Source organism: Lacerta agilis, chromosome 14 (assembly GCF_009819535.1).
Source record: "Lacerta agilis isolate rLacAgi1 chromosome 14, rLacAgi1.pri, whole genome shotgun sequence".
NCBI lineage: Eukaryota > Metazoa > Chordata > Lepidosauria > Squamata > Lacertidae > Lacerta > Lacerta agilis.
In genome coordinates, this window is record NC_046325.1 from 16,235,903 (window position 1) to 16,252,243 (window position 16,341).

The 16,341-nt window shown below is 45.4% G+C and overlaps 1 protein-coding gene across 1 annotated transcript; it reads left to right on the top strand.

Moving 5' to 3' along the window:
- Positions 1 to 36: 36 nt before the first annotated feature.
- PRPF31 (pre-mRNA processing factor 31) lies at positions 37 to 11,858 on the top strand. The gene is made up of 14 exons (XM_033169093.1): positions 37 to 150; positions 1,972 to 2,156; positions 2,342 to 2,402; positions 2,620 to 2,703; positions 3,163 to 3,260; positions 3,962 to 4,068; positions 5,104 to 5,273; positions 5,859 to 6,016; positions 6,158 to 6,247; positions 6,378 to 6,505; positions 7,342 to 7,414; positions 8,473 to 8,601; positions 9,250 to 9,348; positions 10,358 to 11,858. The coding sequence occupies exons 2-14, from the start codon at positions 1,983 to 1,985 to the stop codon at positions 10,484 to 10,486; spliced, it is 1,500 nt and encodes a 499-aa protein (XP_033024984.1). The 5' UTR covers positions 37 to 150; positions 1,972 to 1,982; the 3' UTR covers positions 10,487 to 11,858.
- Positions 11,859 to 16,341: the final 4,483 nt, after the last annotated feature.

Consider the following 16,341-nt stretch of genomic DNA (forward strand, 5'->3'; position numbering starts at 1 on the left):
CTCTATCCGTTTTAGTGCCCGGCAGAGCTAAGACGCTCGTTGATGACGACAACAAGGGCGCCCGGTGCATGACGTACTTTTTGTGAGACTGAAAAAGGGAACGTGAGGAGTTCGTTTGTGCGGCGGAGGAGCGGAAGAAAGAAAAAGAAGGCGAGGAGGGAATGAAGGGAAGGAGGGAGGGAGAGGTTAACTGGGGAGAAACCAAAAAGGAGCCTAGGCCTTTCGTTTCCTAAGGGGTAAAGAGAAGTATAAGCTTTGGGGGCGGGCAGAGAGAGAGAGAGAGAGAGAGAGAGAGAGACTGACACTACTGGTGCAAACCTAACCCCGTTTACCTAGGAGTAAGCACCATGGAATTCAATAGGACTTCCTTCTGCGCAAACGCGATTGAGGTTTCTTGGAGGCTGCAGAGAAGGTGGAGATGGGTGAAGAGGTTGGTTTGTCTGTCTGTCTGCCTGTCTGTTTGCTGCACTTGTGCTGCCTTTTCCCTGAGAAGCTCGGGGTGAAGGAGGTCAAGCTCAGTGATAGCAACTATCCCCAAGTCGTCCAGTAACTTGGTTGCTTAGCAGAGTTTTGAACCTTGGTCTCCCCAGTCACTACACCACAGTGGCTCTCAGATTAGATGGGTTTGGCCTATCCTGGTGGTGGTAGTAGTAGTAATAATAATAATAATAATAATAATACAGTAGAAATAACAAAAGTAATACTCTCTTCCATACTCTTATCGTTTGGGAATACGTCATGGATCTTCCTTCTAGTTGGATCTGTTGCTGTTTGGACAGTATCTTGTTTTTCATTTGTGTTCTGCATAGTCATGGAACACTTATATTTCTTCCATCGAGGACCCTTCTGGCACTTTTTATTGCTATACCTACACTGCCTCTTCTGTCTGTATCCTGTGTTTGAGAATGTATACTGTACTTTGTTAACAGACTATAGGCATTTCATTGTGTATCTAATGTACGTCACAATAAATTTATTAGCCTTTTAGATGCTGCAGTAGGCTTCCAAGATTATGTTAATTCCTGCAAAGTAGGTTTACATTGGCAGATGAGAACTCTGAGATGGATCTTTTCTTAAGGCAACCACACAAATTCACATTAGAGCTGAGACTTTAAACTAAGACTTCCTGGTGTGTGCTTCCCATGCCACAGGACTTGCTCTCTGTTTGATGGGGTACTAAATAAGGCTGCAGTCATACTTACCTGGAAGTAAGCCCCATTGAACCCAGTAGGACTTACTTCTGCAGAGACATGATTAAGTTTTCACTGTAAGAGTTTCTGAAACCAGAGAGAACAGAAAGAAGCCTGTCCTGGTAGTGATGGAATATGGGCAAAGGCAATGTAGCCCTTGAAGTGACAGAAATTAGAAACTTGGATGATTGGGCTGAGATACCTGGAGGGAAGAATTTTGGTGACTGACATGGTATCTCAGTATTTATGCTTATTGTGAAATGATGCTGAAATCCGAATCAGTTTTTAAAAAAATCTCTATAAGGCAAAAGGTGGGTGAATTGGAAACTGAAGAGCTAACTCAAGGTCTCTTAAACTGAAGGGGGTTCCAATGGGGCACTTGTATTTGTGGAAAGGGAGAGATGTTTTTGGAGAGGGGGCTAAGGAAAGGACACATGTGAACTGAGGGGCACAGTGGATCTGGATCTTGTGTTGATGGGTGTCTAGCAACTGTGTGTGGCTCTCTGGGGTTTGCTGCTACCTCATAAGTGTTGTATTAGATCAGTGTGTCTGTTGGACTCCACCTGCCTTCAGCCCCAGCCAGCTTCGCTAATGGGTGGGAATGATTGGAGTTACAGTCTACAACCTTTGGAGGGCACTGTGTTGGCTACCCTTGGGTTAGATAGTGGTTAGAATGTCTCCTGGTCTAGTACTGCGGGAAATAACAGATCAATAAGACTCTGGATGTTTATGTCACTTATTATTGTTTTCTCCTGTGTCCTTCCCTTTTTCTCCTTTGCAGCCTGATCCACCATGTCTTTGGCAGATGAGCTTTTGGCTGACCTCGAAGAGGCAGCAGAAGAAGAGGATGGCAGCTTTGCAGATGAAGAGGATGAGCCTCCCATTGAGGATGTCCAGGAGGAAATGCAAGTGGATCTGGCAACTGATTCAGTGAAGAGTATTGCCAAGCTCTGGGACAGTAAGACGGTGAGAGAAAATGAGCTTGGCCAATATGTATAGAAGCGATGGTTTTCAAAATAGTGTTCAACTTGGGGTCCACTGGTTCTGTAAACTGCCTTTTGCCTTTCAGGTGTAGTCTGTGGAAGTTAACCCTTTAAGGGTGCCCTCTTTAAAAAGTAAGACTCAACTTTTTGTTTTTTTCTCCTGTGCAGTTTGCTGAAATCCTGCTGAAGATTGAGGACTACATCAGCAAACAGCCCAAAGAATCTGAAGGTACTGAGTCTCTCTGGATGAATTTCCTTTGGAAAAGAGGTCACCCAACAGATGTGTATGCACGCATCACCCAATCTGATTTCTGCAGTATAGAGTCTGCTACAGGACTTCCTTGTCCTGCAGTACAGTGCTAATGTACCCATATGTCCATCTCCCTGTTACCTTATAGTGAGGTGTCCTGTATGGATTTTGACTTTGCATGTTCCTTCCTTATTAGTTCTAGGTCCAGTAGAGGCTGCTCCTGAATATAGAGTCATTGTGGATGCCAATAACCTCACAGTGGAGATTGAGAACGAGCTAAGTAAGTGCAAACCTTACATCACTTGCTTTGGGGTGAGGGAGGTTGAGAAGGCTTTGAAAACAATACAGTAGCTGCTACCGTGTGAGGGTGGCAGATGATGAGTTAGGGAAGTAGTGAGATTGGGAAAGGCTGACTTAATTGGAGCAGGGGGTGCGATCTAGTAAACAGAAGGGCAAACACTGGCCAGACGAACCTTCAGAGGAGTTTTGGGATACAAAGGGCATTTGTGTGTTGGTGTCACTGTAGAACAGGGACTGTTTTGATAAGAGCACTTTCTTTCTTTCTTGGGCAGGAGAAAAGGTTCAGGCTGGCCAATCTCTGAACAAGCTATACGACTCAGCATTAAAACATCTCTGAGCTAGTATATTCTGGGAGGCTTGCTTTTATTCTCACTAGTGTAATGACGCTCTGCGTTTCTGTCTGTTTTGTAAAAGGTCATCTTTGCCTCTCTCTTTCCAGATATTATTCACAAGTTCATTCGAGACAAGTACTCCAAGCGATTTCCTGAACTAGAATCTCTTGTTCCAAATGCACTGGACTACATCCGGACTGTCAAGGTATTGTTTCTGTGTCTTGAACTTCGCAAAATCAATTTTTTACATTTGCATTGATGACTAGCCCAACCCTCATATAACTTTTGTCACTTATTTAGTGAAGGTGCTCCATGCTGAAATGGCTATTCAGATTGCAACTCAGATAAGACATAAGTGAACACACGGTAATACTGACTATTCACAAAACCACGGTGACTGAAAATCTCTTGAGTATTCTTCAGGTCCACAGTTAATTCATGGTTTTAATTTTGCCATAATCAACCTTGAACCTAAAAGGTGTCATGGGTAGAGCTAGCAGATGAGCTGTGTTCAAATATTTATCCTGCCAGGAAGTTCACTTGGTTGCTTTGGATAAGTTGTTGTTGCTCGGTCTTAAACTAACTTCCAGATTAGGAAAAATTAGGATTGTGTGTGTGGAGGGCTGGGGGAAGATCCCCAAATATTCCACCCTTGGAGGAAAAGAATATTCATGTGATCCACAGTTTCTACAACTGCTGATGCAAATTAGAACTGACCCTCGAGCAGCCTTGGTCCTTCTCAGTAACGAACAAAACCTGGCACTGACACAAGAATTCTCTAAATAAGCTCGGAGTGTCAGTTAAACATGGTTACAGTGCCTTCCACCTCAGCATGTGCTTTCCAGGGATGTTCTTTCTGTCTTCTTCAAGGGCTAACTTCTGTTTTAAAATGTTTGAACCTTGCAGGAACTAGGGAACAGCTTGGACAAATGCAAGAACAATGAGAATCTTCAACAGATCCTCACCAACGCTACAATCATGGTGGTCAGTGTCACCGCATCCACTACCCAGGGGTAAGGCTCTGCACAGGATGAAAATGAGGTTTTGGGAGGGTATGGGAGATTGGTGGGCATCTGGACTGGGAGAGGGATATAGACTGAATTTGCAAATGGTGCTGAAGGGTGTAAGGTGGACTGTACCATTCCAGGCTGCAGGTGAGGGAATTACTTTCCAAAACTCCCTGTAAGAAGAATAGTCCTACGTTGAAGAGATGGTATCTAGCTCAGCCCTCTTCCCCTTGGTGTGCTAGTGCTTTTTCCTCCCTTTACAGGAGATTTCTCTTTATATATAGGGGAGCATTCAAAAATAATATCTTTTCTCTGGCAGTATGGAGTACTACAGTCTACTGTACCACTTTGTTCCACTGTCTATGGAGCAGGCCCAGAATCATGGCAATTTTCCCTTTATTGGATTTTAGCGCAGTGAATAGATTTCAGATGAGAGAGTGTGGCTTTCAGGTCACTGCTTGGTTGTCAAGAGAGTGGCCTTCAGACAATTACGATCTGTCTTATCATATGAAGAGACAGGAGGCACCTGCTGGGTCACATAATAAATGTTATGAGTTAACTTAGTGATGACTCACGGCTTACATATGCTGGTGGAGATAGGGTGCAGGGTTGCAAATCAAAATACACAAGTGGGACCTGCAGGAAAACATTGCAGTGCCAATCCTCCCATTCAGGTTTCCAGCCATCTGTTCCCTGTCCTCAACTGTTAGCCAGCATTCCATGACCACTGAGCATGCTCAGTCTTTATAGGGCTGGTTTGGGGGCTCCCCTGCCTTTGAGCTTTCTAACAATTTTGCTGTATGACTGCAAACCATGGAGTTCTTAATGTCTACAGACATCTCCATCTTGTGTGTGTGGATGGTGCCATTTTCGGCTACGTAAGGATCTATGCTCAGAGATAGAATATTAGCGTATAGGCAGGTCCTGAGAGCTTTGAAACAAATGCCACGCTCTGGGCATGGAGCGATGGTGCGGATATAGTGAACCAGACCTGGTGACCTATGTATCTCAGCCTCAAGCGTTGCCTCTCTCCTGCTGCAGGCAACAATTAACTGAGGAAGAATTGGAGCGCATTGAGGAGGCCTGTGACATGGCCCTGGAGCTGAACCAGTCTAAACACCGCATCTATGAGTATGTGGAGTCCCGCATGTCCTTCATCGCCCCCAACTTGTCCATCATTGTGGGAGCCTCCACTGCTGCTAAAATAATGGGTGAGACTCTCAATGGAGCGCTGTGGGTTTGGCTCCTTGTGTATTAGAATATGGAAACTTGGGATTGTATCAGAATTGGAGCAAATTCATTGAAACTGACAGATGTGACTAGCTTAAGTCTTTTAATGTAAATGGGTCTATTCTAGTGTAATTTAGTTGGATATATAAGTTTGCCATTGGCAGAAAGGGACACAAAGGTCCCTTGTCTCCGAAAGGAATGTAAAGCCTTCCCTCTGAAAGGGTCAAACACCCGTCCTGATTGGATGCCATGGGGAAATTATTTAATTCTTACAATTCATCTTTCCAAACCCAAAGGCTGCCGAAGTATTTCACAAAAGAACGGTGGAGTGCTAATGTAAAAAATTTAGCAGCATCTGTCATGTTGTTGATGTATGATCAGTTCTGGCAGGTCTCTGTGGCCAGGGGCAGCAAAGAGCTCTCTTTGCACACAAGGAGAGGAACTTTGTTTACAAATCCCAACAGGCCAGGGAGAAGCCATGGTTTGGCTGATCAGAAACCCCGAACCACCTTGACCCTTGGTCCCACAACTAGCGTTCATTCTATATTGCCTTCCCTTCTCTCAAGGCATTGCTGGTGGCCTCACAAACCTCTCCAAGATGCCAGCCTGCAACATCATGCTTCTGGGGGCCCAGAGGAAGACTCTGTCTGGATTTTCCAGCACTTCGGTGCTGCCTCACACTGGCTACATCTATCACAGCGACATTGTACAGTCGTTGCCTCCGGTAGGTGTGTGTGTTTGTGTGTGTGTGTGTGTGTGTGTGAGAGAGAGAGAGAGTCTGTTCTTCCTCCTTTCTCTGTTGAGTTGGTGCACGATTTTCCTAACAGCAACCAGCCAACATGCACCTTTGATTCCCTCCTTGCAGGACTTGCGAAGGAAGGCAGCTCGCTTGGTATCAGCAAAATGCACGCTGGCAGCACGTGTGGACAGCTTTCACGAGAGCTCTGAAGGGAAGGTACGTGGTACAAGGCAAAAGCCCTGGGATCCTGGGGGAGTGGCTGGTGTGAGAGGCGTAGAGGGGGGCTACAAGGGGGTGGCTGCTTTGTAAGCACTTTTTGCTCTTTTATCCTTCTGCTACCATTCAGGTTGGCTATGACCTCAAGGAAGAAATCGAAAGGAAATTTGACAAGTGGCAGGAGCCACCTCCTGTCAAGCAAGTGAAGCCACTGCCGGCACCCTTGGATGGACAAAGGAAGAAACGTGGAGGACGCAGGTGCGGGGGAGAGAATTGAAGAGCTGTCTTGCGGCAGGGCAGGGTGGGAGGGAGAGTTGGCTGAGCTGGCTGAGGCAGCCAGGAGGGTGGTGTTAAGCGTGCTAGGAAATAAGTACAGTCGTACCTCGGAAGTCAAACAGAATCCGTTCTGGAAGTCCGACCGACTTCCAAAACGTTCAGAAACCAAAGCTCGGCTTCTGATTGGCTGCAGGAAGGTCCTGCAGCCAATCCGAAGCCGCACCAGAAAAATCATTCCAAAAAATCATTCGAAAACTGGAACACTCACTTCCTGGTTTCAATTGTTCGGGAGCCGATTTGTTCAGGAGCCAAGGCGTTTGAGATCCAAGGTACGACTGTATTAGGGAATCCTAGATCTACTTTTAATATATACACACTTGTTAAAATCAAGCCAGAATAATGGCATTTTATCTTTCCCATCAAATATTCTTTTCTCAGGGGAGATTTTAATGCAACAACTCGTCTTGCTTTTTCAAAACATTAGTTTTAAAACTTATTTTTTCCTCATAATACAGTCCCTGGTATGTTTCTTGAGCCCAGAATTGTGCCAGAATATTTGGGAGGCATGGAGTATAAGAAAGTTTCGATCTCCACATTAATGTAGGTGGGAGGGGGTCAGGTCAGGTTGTATCAGAATTGCATAAACTTGCGTGTCTCATTGAGATGAACCCAGGAATCCTGGCATTTCAGCCCTTTGTCCCCTGCCTGAATTTGTTTTTATGCCAAACACTGCTTTCATTCTTGGCAGCAACACTCTGTCCTGGCATCATTCAGTTCTCCGCTGCCAATCTTAAAAGTGCTTTTCCTTGCTCCTTCAGATATCGCAAGATGAAGGAGCGTCTTGGTCTAACGGAAATCCGGAAGCAGGCAAACCGGATGAGCTTTGGAGAGGTAAGGAGTCCTGCATAGTCTCCTTGTGTAGGATTTCTCTTGGTCTTTGGGTGTTGAGGGCTGTCTAATCCCTCAGGAGGGCAGGAGTAGAAACCAGGAGTTTCGGACTTGGTCCAGACTCTGTTCCCCAACTGTGCCTTTTTAACTGGTACAATGGGATGGGGGAAATAATAGAAATCTTTTGTGGGGCAGGGATCTCCGGGTCGCTTTACATTTTATGTAAAGTAAGCACTTCCAAGTAATACAAAGCATTAAACTTGACAAGCCATATGTGCATTTTGCTGTGTCCAGAAGCTGCACGTCTGCCCACATCTACATGCAAGAATATTTAAGTTTGGGTGGTGGTTATGTGTTACATAGCCACATGTGGGCATCACACTTCTATGAGTGCACAGATTAAATTAGATAAATTTAATTTAAATTAGATAAATAAATGAGAAGTGCTTCTGAGAAGGCTGATAGAACGGACAGATAACTAGATGTATTTATAGCCTTGACTAATAAGTTTTCTGTCCCCTCTGCTTCGGATGTACTTGCATGTGACCCGACCCAGGCCATTTCAGGGAGGTTCACCTTGGCACACAATTACCTTTGTGGCCAGGGAGAGTCGCTCTCATCTAGTGATCAGATTGCTGGACTCAGGCCAGGATTCAAATCCTCACTCAGCCATGAAGTGCACCAGATGACCTTGTGCCGATCACCCTACAACAGGCTTGTTGTGAGAATAAAGTGAGGACGGAGGGAGGGAACCATTTATGTCAACTTGACCACCTTGGGAGAAAGTTTGGATATACAGGTATAGGGACCAATTTGCCTCTTCCTAGATTGCAGGATTAGTGGTGGGGCTGTCTTTTGTATCTATAGGCTAAAAATAAAAAAGGAAATTCCAAAAGCACCTGTTGTCCCTTATTGAGCCACTTGGGGGGGGGGGGAATTACAAAGGGAAGGTGTTGCATTCTTAATGAAACTGCCGACTTGGTCATTGGTCCTGCACTATCTAATCCAAACTTGGCCTTTTCTCCTCTGTGCTACGCTTCCTCTCTCCACACCTTTGCTAGATTGAAGAAGATGCTTACCAGGAAGACCTTGGTTTCAGTCTGGGCCACCTGGGGAAGTCAGGCAGCGGCCGGGTCCGACAGACGCAAGTCAACGAGGCCACGAAGGCACGCATCTCAAAGACGCTGCAAGTAAGGAAATGGGGACTGGATTGTGGAGTGCCAGGAGCTGTAAATCATCTTATGACTGCCTCTGGAACTGGGCAGGGGCTGTTCATTCCTGAAGGCAGCATCACATTGTCCTCTTGAGGTTTCGGCAAACAGCTACACTGAGCAACCAGATCAGAGCTCTTACTGCAGTGTAATTATGCTGAGCACGTATGTCCTGTTGTTACTCAAAAGCGCTCAGGAAATACTCCCAGGCCAACAAGCTCCATGTGGAGCAGCCCTTGAGAGCTTCAACAGGCACAGAATTAGACTAATTCTATGGTCACATTGCTTGCCATTAGTCTCTGATAACGGTAGGAATTTTTCCATGTTCCATGTGGCTTTTTAATGTTGAGGTGAAGGGCGCCACGCTACGTTTTGTCTGTGGTTGGAGAAATAATTTGCCAGGGCTACTGGAGTGGCTACCGAGCCAGGGAGGGCAGGATATGAGTGTTACATGCATTTGACATGCTTTTGGGTACTAGGGAAGGTAACAAATGAAGGGCATGCCTTTGGACAGCCAGCCATTTGGTTGTTCCCCTGCCCCGTGCTTCAGCACCACTTCCCTCTCTTTTCACCGTCTCTACGAAAGGCCTAACACCCGTGCCTTTTTGCATTTGTCCTCCCAACCAGCGCACTCTCCAGAAGCAGAGCATGGTGTATGGAGGGAAGTCCACCATCCGGGACCGCTCCTCGGGCACTGCGTCCAGCGTGGCCTTCACTCCGCTGCAGGTAAGCACCTCGCTTGGCTCTGCATTCCTTGAATTACCTGTAAGTGGCATTGATGTCTTTGAAGGAGGGGGCTGGGTGTACAAAGAGCTGTGCGTGGTGGGCTCTAGGAGTTTTGGAGAATCAAGTGTGTGCCTGGCAAGGACGCTGAGAAGTCGAATGGGTGAAAGAAGAGCCTTTGTGGCAAGTGCTGTTGTGCTAAGGTCCCGCTTGGGGCTTCCCAGGGGAGCTTCAGGATGGCCACACTGGGAACAGGCTGTTGGGCTGTTTCTTTCCTCTGATCCAGCAGGGTTCTTTGGTTCTTAAATACTTTTTTGTTTGCTGTAGCTTTTTTTTTAAAATGAGAGTTACAGAATGCTATAATACATTTTTCTTGGCTGAAACCCTAATAACTTTCTCTGTCTCCCCACTCTCACTGTTCTGCTTGCAGCACTTGAGGAGGAAAGATTATAAGCTCATGTGTGCAATATTGGTTGTTGTTGTATAACAACAACAACAACAACAACAACAACAACAACAACAACAACAATATTAGTTGTATATTTGCACTAAAGTGTCTCAGTAAAAACAGAAAGGACCAGGACTTTAAAGCCAGATATAAAAACAGCAATACAGACAAAAATTAAATACAGTACTGTACTGTAAATTTATTTCAAGGAAGAAATTGTACCCACCCCATGGATGAGTGCAAAAATGGCCCTGGACATAGCTAACTACCCTCCCAGTGAAAAACTGAAGGCTGGGTAAATAACAATGTCTTTTGCCTTGCACTTTAAAAAAAATACAATGATGGTGCCAGGCAGGTTTCTCTTGGGAAAGCGTTCCACCAACTAGAAATGCACCAAGCAATTTACTTCTGTCCGAGGCATAGAAGCTGGAGATTTGGAGGGCGGGTGTTGTCGTAATTCAGCGCCTCTCCTACTTTCTAGAGGCAGCAAGATTTCTGGACTCTGCATTTTTTTAAAAAAGCCTCCCTCTCTCACATTCACCTCCTCCCTCCTCTTGTTTCCAGGGTCTGGAGATTGTGAACCCTCAGGCGGCTGAGAAGAAGGTAGCCGAAGCAAACCAGAAGTACTTCTCCAGCATGGCTGAATTCTTGAAGGTGAAGAGTGAGAAAAGTGGCATCATGTCCACCACATAGCCCTCTTGCCACGGATGCTGTCCCTCCCCTTTGACTAGCAGTTTGAACCATGAACCAAATTCAAGAAGAGGAGCCTTTGCACAGAAAACAGGCCTTTGTTGGAGTTCCAAAGATGGCCTGGCGCTTCAGAACTCTCCATTCTTCCGGGCCCAAGTGGTACCTTTTGGTTCTCTCCCTACCCTGCTTTTCTTTCTTGAGAAACGTCATTGTCAGGGAGCCTAGTATTCTGGCGGGGGGGGGGGGGTGCGGCAGGGGGAGGCATGCAGTAGAGAGGATTGAGTTCTCTTCCCTGGTCTCATGCAGTATTCAGAAGCAGGCTACTGAAGGTGTAAGCTGTTTATAATGGCATGGAGTGGTTAGCTTAAAGGAGTAACTTGAATGAACTTACAACATCGCAACCATGGCTTTAGATCATCCTGGGTACAATCCTCTTCACCGTTAGCCCAAGTTTTAAATGAAACTGAGGTTGTAAAAATACCAGCATGAATACAAGTAATGTTTTGGGATAGTACCAGAGTGCTTCTCCCTTGCTGTGTTGGTTTAGGAGTTACTAACCCTTCCTCCTGTTTCACGATCTGGAACTAAACAACAGATTTACTGGATATAGTGTGTATATCTCTCTCCCCATACAAGTAGATTCATGTTTGTCCTATAAAAGGACTGTGCTGTGTGTGTGCTGTCATTTGGCAGGAACTGAAATTTCAAAATGCTGTATGCTGACGTTCTGCAGAAGGTTATATCTATGTATGAATGATGTGCTGGTGTGGTAGAATAAATAGCTTTGCAGTTACATGGAACTGTGAGTGCAGGACTGGCAACTTTGGGGGATCTGAAGGTAACTGATTCCATTTCTTACTGGAAATGAGTGGCTCATTAAAGGAATCACACTTTTCTCATGGTGTCTGACTTTCAGATGTGTTTTTAGTGTGGTAGGAAAAAGCAATAGTTATTAAAGAATAAGACACTTTTTTTCTCCCATGACAGAGGAGTGACTGGTTGATTCCATAGATGAGACGATTGCAGGGACTAGGGGGAAGGGAGGCAGGCGGGAGATGTAATTTGCTGGAGGGTAAATTAGATCTGGCCCTATGTTTGCTACATGTAGGACACCCTTCCCTAACCTGATGACCTCCAGATGTTTTGGAGAGCTCCCATGAACCCTAGCCAGCACAGTTGAGGAAGACTTGATGTATAGATGCCATGTTTTCTCTCTGCAGTCTAGAAAAAAACTCTAAATTCATGCTGATTTCAGGATGCCTTGGGTGTGGGGAGAGACATATAGGATTTATGGGATGTCTGTTTTGACAGTGGGAGCATGAAACTTCTTTGTCTGTAACCTGTACGTTTTTGGAAAAAATAGAATAACACCTTTGGAGTCCATGTTTGTGATCTTTCTGGATTGGGGAGGGTAGCATTTCCTAAGGAAACTCCCCATATTGATTCTTTGTGCAGGAACCTTGCAGCATGAAAGGCCTTTTCCACCCCTTTCCACACACCTCTACATTTCAGGCAGGGCTTTGTTTTCCTGTGTTGGGCATAGAATTTGCCATTCTAAAACAAGCTTATTTTTGGTTCTAAACAGGTTGTTGCCAGATACATTTCCACAGCACAACTGTGGTTGCTCTGCCCAGTAACCGCAAAGCATTCTAGGGTGTTGCCTCTTTACTAATTTTTCTAGGGTTGTTGTTTAATCCCTGCTTGCCTAGAGAAGACAAAATAAAAAATAAATAAAAAATTCCTTCCAGTAGCACCTTAGATACCAACTAAGTTTGTTCTTGGTATGAGCTTTCGTGTGCATGCACACTTCTTCACACACGAAAGCTCATACCAAGAACAAACTTAGTTGGTCTCTAAGGCGCTACTGGAAGGAATTTTTTTATTTTGTTTTGACTATGGCAGACCAACACGGCTACCTACCTGTAACTGCCTAGAGAATAATTAGTGATGCCTATTAGAAAACAGCCTGTTAAGTAGTTGTCTTATTGTTAGGGGGTAAAGTACCTACATAAAGCTTCCAGCAGCTGCAGGGATGGGACAAAGGTAGGAGGAGGGACAGGCCTTTGTGGATTTAAATCAGCTGGGCGATAACAAAATTCAGTACGTGAAGCTCTTTGCTATTGGTGTGCTTGTCCTGCACAAGCTCTTCCTAACTTTGTATTTTTGTCATGACTATCATACCTTGTTGGCTACTCTGAGCAAACTGGGGAAGGAATAGGCCACAAGTTAGTGGTAGAACACATGCTTTACACCAGGGGTGGGTAATATCAGGCCTGAGTGTGGCGCTCCAGACCTTTCCACTCAGCCCTCTGGACTCTCCTCAGGCCACGTTCCCTACCCAGCCACACACTCCTTGAGTGTTTTTGTCTGGCTGGAATGTGTTCTTGAACTCTGGTGCCTGGGTGAAGGATAAAGAGGGGCATGTGTAGAAGCCAACCTACAGGACAAAGGGAAAAAATTATATTGCTCCACCTACCACAGGCATGTGGTAGCTGGAAAGGTGTCCAAAAGGGCATGTGGCCTTCAGGTTCTCCATCCCTGCTTTGCACCCATAACGTCCCCACAGCAAGTAAGGTACAAGTCCAAGCAATGGCTGATGAGCAGACACACGGAGGCTGTTCGAGGCAAGAAGGCTCCCTTCAGAAAACAGAAGACTTGTCCAAATGAGAACACAAAAAGGAACATAAACGTTGGCAAAAGAAATACAAGCAGGTAATAAGGGGATGCAACACCCCCCCCCCCCGAAAAAAAAAACACCCTGAGGGATACCTCACAACTTTCGTTGCCGCTCTTAAATGGGAGGCAAGGAGGCTGCAGAGCAGCTGAATCAATTCTCTGCATTTGTTTTCACCTCAGGGCTGGAGCTGACTCCCTCAGGAAGGGGAGTCAGAAGAACTAAGCGCAATAGTGATGGCGAGAGACAAAGTTCTAGGCCTTAATAGCAAATTAAAAAGTTAACACATCATGGGATTCTCTCTCACACACACCCCCCCCCCAAGTTGTTAAAGAACTCAAATGTGGAAATTACTATTCTTTTAACAACAAAAGTTACCTGGTTCCTAAGATCAGCTGCTGTACCAGGGGACTGGGAAGCAATCAGGGTAAAACTAATTTTTAAAAAGAGAGCCAGGAGGAATGCAGGAAATTACAGAGTAGTTAGCTTAATTTCTGTTCAGGGTAAACTGGTGGAAAACATTAAATATAAAATGATCAAGCATTTAGAAGAACAAGTATTGCTGAAGAAGAATCAACATGATTTCTGTGGGTGTAAGTTGTATCGCTAATTTAAGAGTTCTTTGAAAGCGCCATGTGAGCAGGGTGATCCACTAGATGTTGTATTTTTGGACCTCCAAAAAGCTTTTACAAAGCCTCTCACCAAGGGCTTTGGACTGGATGACTGGTAGCTGGGTTAAAGAATAGGAAGCAGATAATTGGGGGGAAATTGACAGTTCTGACAAAAGGGGGATATAATTATAGCTGTCAACTTTTCCCTTTTCTTGTGAGGAATCCTATTTGCATTAAGGGAATTTCCTTTAAAAAAAGGGAAAAGTTGACAGCTATGGGTATAAGTGGGATCTACTAAGGATCTGTATTAGAGCCAGTGATGTTAAGTTCATAAAGAGGTTGTGAGGGGTGGGGTGGACATTAAAGTAGCAAATGTGTGGGGCAAAAAAATCCTAACCACATAGATGTTCACTGACTGGTACTGTATTGGGATTGCAGGGGAAAGCTCAACAAACAAATTCAACCCAGTGAGTGGCAACTGTGAAAGTTATGAATTCTGTGCTAGGGATCATTAGGAAAGGGATAGAAAATACAACTGCCTACATCATATAATACCGTGATGTAAATTATGGTGTGACTGCACTTGATATAGTGTGTATAGCTCATTAAGCCAGCTTTGAAAAGGATATTGCAGAACTGGAAATGGTGCGTTCAAAATGATCAGGGGGCTGGAGCGGCTCCCTTTTATGAGGAAAGGCTACAACACTGGAGGCTTTTTAGGTTTTTAAAAAAAAAATCAGGAAGGAGAGACATTATAGAGGTTTATAGAATTACGTGTGGCATTAGAGAAAGTACTTTGCACACAGAACTATGGTATTTGCTGGCATAAGATGTGGGTGACAGAGACCAACTTAGATGGATTTAAGGGGATTAGAGAAATTCATGGAGGAAAAAGCCATGTGCTTAACCCTCCTACCTCCCTGCCCCCCGCCAGCAGAGTTGCTAGAGAACAACAGCAGGAGACGGCTCATTGGACTCATCTTCGGCCTGCGTCCTTCCCACAAGCATCTGGTTGCTTTACTGTGGCAAACGGGATGCTAGGCAAGGCAGGCCTCTGGTCTGATCTTGTTCTTAACCATCTGGATAGGGGAAAGAGCTGGGCTGTGAAAGGGTTAGGTGCCCTCCAACAGTAAAAGGCGGCTTTATGCATTCAGATACATAGGAGAGGCCCCTTTATGCAGTGTTCACAAAAGTGGGGCAAGCAGGTGTTAAGAGGTGCGAGTGTGGATGCCCCCTTCTCTTTCTTCAGGTGAATGTTTCAGGCATCCCCAATGCATTTGCTTAATACTATGGAGCTTATTTCAAATAACATAGGAGAATGCTGGATCAGGCCAGTGGCCCACATTCAACATGTGAAGTGGATATTTTTAGGACCCTCTTTTTATTTCTGTCATTTTAACTGATTTTAATATTGTGTTTTAATTGTTGTAATCCACCCTTGGGGGTTCACGCAGTGATGGCCAAACTTGCCCCGCCAGCTGTTTTGGGACTACAATTCCCATCATCCCTGACCACTGGTCCTGTTAGCTGGGGATCGTGGGAGTTGTAGCCCCAAAAGGGCTGGAGGGCCAAGTTTGGCCATCACTGAGTCATAATTTACACAAGCCATTCCGGTTTCTTATTTGATCCCAGAATTTTTCCTTTGAAGATCCCTATTTTAATTGGAGAAATGTTGGAGGGTATGGTAGGGTTTCCTTATTTTCATTGGAGGGTGTGGAGTTATGTGGCCCCCGAGCCAAACTATTCAACCTGCCGAAGATATTTGAAGGCAGCCCTGTTTAATGTCCCCCCCCCCCCCCCCGATATGTTGGAAGCCACCTACAGTGACTGGAACAACCCAGTCAGATGCACAAAGTATAAATAATAAAATTATTATTATTATCATTATTATGGAATAGGTAAAGGTACAGGGACCCCTGACTATTAGGTCCAGTCGTGTCCGACTCTGGGGTTGCGGCACTCATCTCGCTTTACTGGCCGAGGGAGCCAGCGTACAGCTTCCGGGTCATGTGGCCAGCATGACTAAGCCGCTTCTGGCGAACCAGAGCAGTGCACGGAGACGCCGTTTACCTTCCCGCTGGAGCGGTACCTATTTATCTACTTGCACTTTGACGTCCCTATTTTCATCAGAGAAATGTTTGTGAGTGGACTTGTCTCAGTTGCATGGCAGTGAATGATGAAGGGGTGTGAGGTTATATTAGTAAGACTACAACTATCCCTCCAAAAGAGGTGAGCTGCAGCTAGGAGTGAAAATAGTTATGCCAAGACCAGCCATCACCAACCTGGCGCCCTCCAGAAGTTTTGGACTACAAGGCTCCATGGCCTGATGGGAACTGTAGTTCACATCTGGAAGGCGCCAGCTTGGCAAATGTTGGCTGAGACAGAAGTCTATCAATACCCACCTTAGAGTGAGCTCATTCCCTCCTGTGTTATTGGCTATTGTGATTTTAAGTGACAGGGTACCTCACTTACCTGTACCAATCAGGATTCTCAGAAAACTCCTTGGCCTCGCCCCCGCCTCACGTTTCTTCACTGTGACCCGCCTCAAACTATGCAAGCCAGTACAAAGGAAG

What these genes read in the sequence shown, in the direction of transcription:
- PRPF31 (XM_033169093.1), top strand. Translation starts at nt 1,983, where the DNA reads ATGTCTTTGGCAGATGAGCTTTTGGCTGACCTCGAAGAGGCAGCAGAA. An exon ending in ACTACATCCGGACTGTCAAG is followed by an intron (nt 3,261 to 3,961) that starts GTATTGTTTCTG and finishes TGAACCTTGCAG; the next exon opens with GAACTAGGGAACAGCTTGGA. An exon ending in ACGAGAGCTCTGAAGGGAAG is followed by an intron (nt 6,248 to 6,377) that starts GTACGTGGTACA and finishes GCTACCATTCAG; the next exon opens with GTTGGCTATGACCTCAAGGA.